Raw genomic sequence first — 9005 nt, 5'->3', positions numbered from 1 at the left:
AATTTTACCCCTTTTTCTGTGGGTTTCAAATAAATGTAATACTTGACCATATTTGGAATTTTATACCTTGTTCTCCAGGTTTTAAATAAATTTAATACTTGAACAAATTTGGAATTTTACTCCTTGTTCTATAGATTTTAAATAAATGTAATACTTGAACAAATTTGGAATTTTATTCCTTGTACTGTAGCTTCTAAATAAATTTAATACTTGACCAAATTTGAAATTTTATTCCTTGTTCTCCAGGTTTTAAGTAAATTTAATACTTGAAAAAAATTGGAATTTTACCCCTTTTTCTGTGGGTTTCAAATAAATGTAATACTTGACGAAATTTGGAATTTTACCCCTTTTTCTGTGGGTTTCAAATAAATGTAATACTTGACCAAATTTGAAATTTTATTCCTTGTTCTCCAGGTTTTAAGTAAATTTAATACTTGAAAAAAATTGGAATTTTACCCCTTTTTCTGTGGGTTTCAAATAAATGTAATACTTCACCAAATTTGGAATTTTACCCCTTTTTCTGTGGGTTTCAAATAAATGTAATACTTGACCAAATTTGGAATTTCACCCCTTTTTCTGTGGGTTTCAAATAAATGTAATACTTGACCAAATTTGGAATTTTATTCCTTGTTCTCCAGGTTTTAAGTAAATTTAATACTTGAACAAATTTGGAATTTTATTCCTTGTACTGCAGCTTCTAAATAAATATAATACTTGACCAAATTTGGAATTTTATACCTTGTTCTCCAGGTTTTAAGTAAATTTAATACTTGAACAAATTTGGAATTTTATTCCTTGTACTGTAGCTTCTAAATAAATTTAATACTTGACCAAATTTGGAATTTTATTCCTTGTTCTGTAGTTTTCAAATAAATTTAATACTTGACCAAATTTGGAATTTTACCCCTTTTTCCGTGGGTTTCAAATAAATGTAATACTTGACCAAATTTGGAATATTATTCCTTGCTCTGTGGGTTTAAATATGTTTAATACTTGACCAAATTTGGAATTTTATTCCTTGCTCTGTAGCTTTTAAATAAATGTAATACTTGACCAAATTTGGAATTTTATTCCTTGTTCTCTAGGTTTTAAATAATTGTAACACTTGACAAATTTGGAATTTTATTCCTTGTTCTGTAGCTTTCAAATAAATGTAATACTTGATCAAATTTGGAATTTTATTCCTTGCTCTGTAGCTTTTAAATAAATGTAATACTTGACCAAATTTGGAATTTTATTCCTTGTTCTCTAGGTTTTAAATAATTGTTACACTCGACAAATTTGGAATTTTATTCCTTGTTCTGTAGCTTTTTAATAAATTTAATACATGACCAAATTTTGAGTTATACTTCTTGTTGAACTAATTTGGAATTTTACTCTACATACCAAAATATTGATTAGTCTTCCTTTGTATATCAATTTCTGATAAACAAAGATTAAATTGTAATCTAATTTTGAATATAATGATCTTTGTTTCTCTAATGTCAGAATTCAGAATATTTTTGTACGGCCTTGCAATTATTTTTCTTATTTTATCCCTGACTAATCGACATTCGACATTTTCCGGAATGTCTCCAATCCACGCGCCGTATGATTTGAGCCTCTGTCTCTTCTCTGAGTTTGAAGTAGGCAAACAAAAATGGCGGCAGGCACCTGCCGCCGAACGAGACGAGGGCGGGATTTTGTGTAAATTCCGTGAAAGATGAAGAAACCCCGGCTCACCAGATGACAAAGGAGTAGTGGCCAATTCTAAAAAGGTAATTAGTTCAATGTATTGCATTGAAAATCTCCTATTTCTCTGCGAAATACCACATAATATTGGAAGAATTCTAACACTGATACGACGTTGCCAGATTTACATCTACAGTGATTTAATCTTAAATGGAGTTCAAATATATATTTTAGTATTTATGCAGGTGAATTATAGATTTACGTTTAGTCTGAATTATACTTCTTTCAATTGTTAAAAAACAAATATTGTTTTATTACTTTTCGATCAAGTAGATAAATTTGAAAAAATGTGTGATTTCAAATTGTCGCGCTTTTTTCCAAGAATCTCGATTTTTCTGGCGGGATTTTAAAATGATTTATGAAAAATCTGAAAATTTTTGAATTAATCAATTTTTCAATTAGCTTTGAAAAATGGCAGTGAATTTCCTGTCATAATTACTGCATAGGTGAAAATTTATTAATAAATATTATTTTATTTCCCTGCGTTTCCGCTTTTTTCAACTTACCCTATTTTTGAGAAACTTTCTATTTTGATTTACATCCACAAAATGATTCTATTCAAAACTAGAATATGCTAGCACGTGTGGAAAAGTTATTATTGATAATATGACATCCCCAATTCAATTAGTTAATAATCCTAATCCATCGCATCCTAAAATGATTCTAATAATATTAGATCTTATAATTATTAAAATTATAGAAATAACAAATAATATTAAAATTATACTTAAATAAATATATATTTTGAATCAATTATTATATATTCTTTTCTGTATAATATTACTATTCAAGAAATAAATATTACTACTCTTATAACTATTAATATTATTCAATCCATAAAAATAATAAATTCAATATCACAAGAATTAATTGAGTAAATTAATTATTCAATAAAAATAATGTTTTGTTTTAACTGACAGAATTATCTATTATAATTAATTGAAATTTTTCATATTTAAATTAAAAATGTTATTCATGTAAAGCAAGAATATATACAGACTTCATACTCATTTCCCTCTTTATGCCATTTTAAACTAATTCCTCTTTCCTCCCTGTTTTCAAGGAAGTTTCCCTTTTTATCGTTTTTTCTCTTAAATGAGACCCGAAATAATAGAACCCAGTAAGAAAATCCAACTCTTTCTACCTGTGTGGGAAAATTGAGGGGGCCCCCGCCAGGGTCCACATGGATTGCCCTCATGCCTTGTGGTATCCATGAGGGCAACCCAGACGTGGTTCCTTATGGAAACGACATGCTAATCCATAGGGGCGGAACATGGGCATCCCTCATGGATCCCTCATGGTTGCTACCATGAAAGCCCTCTTGGTTTTTTTGCCAGTGCTGGCACCTGTACTGGCATATCTCTGGGATGATAGCACTATTTTGTACTGGGCTGTCAGTTTTGGGCCAGCACTGGATATCGCTATACTAGCACAGTACTATTCCAATAGGAAATTCACCATGGGCGGCAGTACTGTATCAGTGCCAACTAGTATGGTACTGCTATACTCTAGCCATATGACAAAAAAGTTATTTAAAAAATAAATATTAATTGATTGCGAGTATTTTGTCTGCATATATTAATAGTCCTGTTTAGAGTCAATACATATATTAAATTTTTAAACATTATATTACAGATAAAATTTCTAACGCTACGGGTTATCGAACCTACATAATCTATCCCTAAATCTATCGCCTAGCAGTCGGGAGTGCTAACCACTGCGCTAAACCGACAAGTTGAAACTCGATGAAAAAGCCATCCTCATAAGCTACCGTAAAGAAAAGTTAAAGTACCAAATTTTAAGCTCGCTTTTTATAATTATTTATTATCATACGACGTTTTGTAAATGTAAAATATACGAACTGTTAACAGGAATATCAATAAAATAATGATTAAATAAATAATTTAAATCAATTACCATTTTTCTTCGCGTAATATTTTTTTTCACGTTGTAGACTACTTTAAAACTGTTTACAATGACGGGAAACGTAATTTTTTATGAAGATTTAAAAATTTTCATAAAAGATGAAACTTATAATTTTTTTCCTAAAAAAAGCAGGAAAATAGTTGTTTTCGGGACAGATGTATTTATAGTTTTTTGAAAATTTAGAATGCATAAACCATATTTTAAAACGTATTTTTTATTTCCATTTCTTAGGATATAAAATATATACCCTTCCGACTTAGAAATTTTAATTGTTGATCCGTGAGGGCAACCGAGCTGAGTCCCCTGCGGGGGCCCCTATGGAATATCCATATTGTGAGAGTTCGAATTTAAAAAAGTGTCATCCAATTTTTGACAGAAATCTATTGTTTGTAAGTCTGAACTCATGGAACCTTAAAATTTGTGGAGTTGAAAAAATATTCATCCTTTGGATTTGGAAATTTGAATCGTTTATCCGTGAGGGCAACCGAGCTGGGCCCTCGACGGGTGCCCTCGTAGAATTTCCACGCGTGGAACATCCATGCGGGCCCCCGCCGGGGGCCCTCATCCTAAGAGCTCTCAGCGGGGCTTTTCCCACACGGGTAGTTGAAAAATCATTCTTTTTAAGTGAACCTTCTTTTTGAATATAAAACTTGTCCTTTTGGATTCCAACTTTATCTTCTTGGTAGAAAAGTTGTTTTTCTAAGTTACGAATGAATTATTTTTATTTGAAATGTTTAGGATTATATTTCTGGTTCAACACTAATCTCTTTCGGTTAAAAATTCTACTATATAGTTAAATATTTATTTTGTTTATAAATCGACTAATTTCTTAAAAATTCATCTTTCTTGCATAGAAAACTCGTGTTTTGCATTGAAAATTAATCTCTTATGGTTGAAAGTTAATTCTTTTTAATTGAACAATCTTTTTTTTATATTTTTCGCTCAGAATTCATTTCTTTTGGTTAATACATTTAATATTTGGTTGAAAATTAATCTTTGGTAGAAAAGTCGTCTTTTTTGGTTAAAATTTGATTCTTTTTTATTTAAAATTTCTAATATTTAGTTGAATAATTACTTATTTTGTTAAAAATTCAACTATTGTATTGAATATTCGTCTTCCTTTTCAATAGAAAATTCTTCCTTGGATTTAAAATTCATCTTTTGTTAGAGAAACAATATTTTCTTTTTGAAAATTTGTATTTTATGTTTGAAAGTTAATTCTTTTTATTTGAAAAGTCATACTATTATATTCATAATTCAGAATTCAGCTATTTTAGTTAAACATAGTATATGGTGGGAAATTGAACTGTTTTATTGAAAATTCTTCTTTTTGGATTAAGAAATCATCTTTTACGTTTAATTCTTTTTAATTGAAAAGTGTACTACCATATCTTTGGTTTGGAAAATGTGAAAACCGGAGACACAACTTAGTATCCAATAAAATTGAAACAGATGAAAAATGTGTAGTGATTTTTTAAAAAGTATGACTTTTTAATTGAAATATACAAAATTAAATAATTACAAAATTGAATATTCCAATTTGTTCAACTTGCAAAGTTGAATGTTCTAACTTGAAAACTTAAAAAGTCAAACTTGCAAAAGTCAGTTAGTACTTAGATTTGTAATCTGTTTATGAATGTTGAGCAGTCCGAATTTTATTTTTAATTCTTACCCATCCATTCTATATTAAGGTATTTATGATTTATGTAGAGTTATTTTTCATTTTAGTTCAAGAACATTAAAGAGGATAGTTTAAAATTAAGATTTATAGTATTAATTATATCAAGGATGAAATTATGAATCTTCCAATAAATATTGAATGATACTTACAAACATGAGGATTTAATTTTTAACGATAGAATTTTTTAATGTGAAAATATATTGCCGTGAATATATTTCCAACGACCTTAGTGCATATATTCAAATTTTACAAACATTCTTTAATTATGGCAAAAATAATTTAACATTATTTAAAAATATAAAATTTATTATAAAAAAAGATTGTTTCTTCTTTTCTACGTTTAAAAATAAATGTTTATTCTTTCCCATTTTTTGAGTTCCTTTTGCGCTGTGATCCCTCGAATTTATTAATGTTTTTTGTTATTTCAGATGATTGGCCGACGCTGCGCTGTTTTCGCCCTGGGCGGGCTTTTGATTCTCGTTCTCACAGTCAACATTTACTTTATTCGAATGATTGTCGAAAGCTCGCCAGGGAAACCGAATTCAAAAAACTTGCCCGTCATTGAGCCTAAAATGAATAAGGTAGATTTTTCTACAAAGCCTAGCGAAAATATCGAGCGCTTTCAGAAATCGATTACGCGAGACATGGAGAAGAAAATTAAAGCAGAAATGCGAACATTGCCCTCGAAATATTTTAAACAAAATGCTAGTTACGCAATTCTTTTGGATAGATTGCTCATCGAGCTTAGAACAATGCCAAATGCGCGAGATGATATTTGGAACATTCCGAATAATAATGTTAGTAAATACTTTTACAGTCCTAAATTATAAATGATGAATTAGAGATTGAGTTTTAATGGTATGTCCCTCACATCAATAGGACATACCGGGATATCCTGTTTGATCCCATTTATCTACCAGTAAGATATTAAAATTTTTATATATCATACTTGAGACATTTTATAATATCCAAGAAATTCCCCAGTATATCCTATTGCTGTTAGTGTTTTTTTTACTAGGATATTAATTTCTTTTTCTCTCAACATGGTGTCCAACGACCCTGAACACCTTAAAAACCTGGAATTCTCGTTGATTTTTTTAAACCTTGAAAACCTAGAAATATCCTTGAATTTATCACGAGAACCTTCAATTTAAATTATTATTTTTTGCTCTTAAAACAGTAAATTTATTGTAATGCGAAGAGTAATTTAAATCTTTTAGTCCATTATGAAAGAATCCTCTCGTTTAGAAAAAAAATCTTGGTACTGAAAAGTTGTCTACTTTTGTTTATTATAGAATAAATAAGGAGATTTCATGTCACTTTTTGTAGACTGTACCAATTATTTTATTGATTGCAAAGAACAGACTCTAATATTGTGAATAATTCTATAAGTTTTGAATTTCTTCTTCGCTAATATAGAATATTGAAGTTTACATTTTGTTATGGTATTCAACTTACAAATTAAAAAATTATTAGTTGAAAATTTCGATGTTAATTAAGTTTTTTTAAAAAGAATTAGAATGAGTTATGGCCATGCAGCGAATTTTTCGAGGGGTTGACCACTCGGTTTTTGAGTGTAAACCAGATTTCAAAAGGTTAAAAAATATTTGTAAAGATTTAAGAATATTTTTAATATTTTTAAAACGTTACAAAGATTTTAAGGGTGTCAAAGATTTAAAAAAGGCGTGCAAACAAGATTTCAATCAAGATTTTACATCACAAACATTTTAAAAGTAAAGAATTTACATAATTTTAAAAGGGTGTAGTAAACTCTTTTTCTAAGATTTCAAAACATTTTAAAGCTTTTAAACAATTTCAATTTTTTTACGAGACATAAAAAAATTTCACAAAAGTTTAAAAATGAAAGTTTTGAAAAATTTCAAAAAGCCTGCAGAAAGATTTCACAAATATTCCAAAGAATTCTTGAGGATTTATAAAGATTACAAGAATTTCCAAAATTTCAACAAGGTTTAAAGTAAAGTACCCCAAATTTCAAAGGCTTCACATCATTCCAAAGATTTTAAACGATTAACATTTTTTGTTTGAAGATTTCAAAATATTTCACAAAGATTTTAAACAAATACAAAAGATTTTAAATAATTGCACAAAGATTTTAAAGAATTGTTAAGGATTTCAAAATTTTTCAAGAATATCAAAGATTCCAAAAAGAATATATATATAAAATACATATATACAAAAATGTGCACCAGATTTCAAAGATTTTAAAAGATTACAAAGATTTTAAACAATTTCAATTTTTTTAAGAGTATTTCAAATGAATGTAAAAGATTTCTGAATCGATTTCAAAAGATGTAACAAAGATTTCAAATATTCGAGTGATTTCAAAAGATGTCACAAATATTTCCAAGAATTCCTATGCATTTAAAAAGATTTCAAGAATTTTAAAGCTTAATGATTTCGAATGAATAAAAAAGATTTCACAAACAAATATTAAAGAAAGATTTCACAAATATTTCAAAAAATTTAACAAATATTTCAAACATTTCAAAGATTATAAAGATTTAAATAATTCCAAAAGATTTCTCAAATATCTCACAGAAGTTTCAAGCTTTCACTAAGGTTTGTAATATTGTAAAAAATTTGATTGAATTCACAAAAATTGCAAAAGATTTCAAAGACTTTACAAAGGTTTAAAAATATTCCCAAAGATTTCACAAAAATTTCATGAAGATTTCAAAATATATCAAAACACTTCACAAAGATTTCAAAGACTTTACCAAAATTGTAAAAGATTTCACAAATATTTCAAAGATTTCATCAAAATTTCATAAAGATTTCAAAAAGGGTACACCAGATTTCAAAGATTTTAAAATATTTTTAAAATTTCAACTTGTTTAGAAGATTTCAAAAGGTTTCAAAAATTGTACACAGATTTCGAACATTTAAAAAATATTTCACATCGATTTCAAAAGTTTTTAATCATTTCAAAAATTTTAGAACATTTCAAAACATTTTACAAAGATTTTAAATTTTTCAATGATTTTAAAAATATACAAAAGATTTCAGATATCTTTCGAAGAGTCCGTAACGATTTTGACAAATTTCTAGAATTTACCAAATTTAAAAAGATATGGATTTCAAAAGATTTCAAGAAATTGCAGAAGATTTTAAAAGATTTCAAAGATTTCAAACGATCACAAAAGTTTTAAAAAATATCAAAGAAAGATTTCGAAAATATTTTAAAGATTTCATAAAGAGTTTTAGAAATTTCAGAAAGATTTCAAAAAATTTAAGGATTTCAAAAATTTTACACAAATTTTTAAACATTTCACAAAGATTTCTCAACAAAATTCAAGATTTCACAACGATTTTAAATACTTCAAAAGATTTCAATAAATTCACAAAGATTAAAAAATTTCAAGGATTTCAAAGACTTTACAAATATTCCCAAATAATTCACGAAGACGACTTATGTTCGCAAAAAATTAAGAATTTGTTCATCTATGATTCTGCTGTCTTCAGAAATTGTTGGCCATTTCAAAAATAAAGTGTTTCATCTTTTACATGTACGAGGGTAGTTCAATAAGTCCTTAGAATGACCAAGAAATGGCGCGCGAATCGCTCCAAATCATCTGTTTTCAGTCAGCACCACTCCCGACTAGATATATGGTGCAGTCACAGTCCACATCTTCTGAGTTTACGTGTT

The 9005-nt window shown here is 27.9% G+C and overlaps 1 protein-coding gene across 1 annotated transcript in view; it reads left to right on the top strand.

Moving 5' to 3' along the window:
- The first annotated feature begins 1633 nt into the window (after nucleotides 1–1633).
- LOC117180112 (glycosaminoglycan xylosylkinase) overlaps nucleotides 1634–9005 on the top strand; it is a 16189-nt gene continuing 8817 nt past the window's right edge. Inside the window, exons 1-2 of the mRNA XM_033372445.1 lie at nucleotides 1634–1757; nucleotides 5767–6135. Coding sequence (XP_033228336.1) covers nucleotides 5767–6135 — 369 coding nt within the window. The 5' untranslated portion in view covers nucleotides 1634–1757. The remainder of the gene's footprint in view (nucleotides 1758–5766; nucleotides 6136–9005) is intronic.

The sequence above is a fragment of the Belonocnema kinseyi genome, chromosome 9, assembly GCF_010883055.1.
Source record: "Belonocnema kinseyi isolate 2016_QV_RU_SX_M_011 chromosome 9, B_treatae_v1, whole genome shotgun sequence".
Taxonomy (NCBI): domain Eukaryota; kingdom Metazoa; phylum Arthropoda; class Insecta; order Hymenoptera; family Cynipidae; genus Belonocnema; species Belonocnema kinseyi.
The sequence above is the reverse complement of the archived record's forward strand: the minus strand, read 5'-3'. Positions and strand labels throughout refer to the sequence as shown.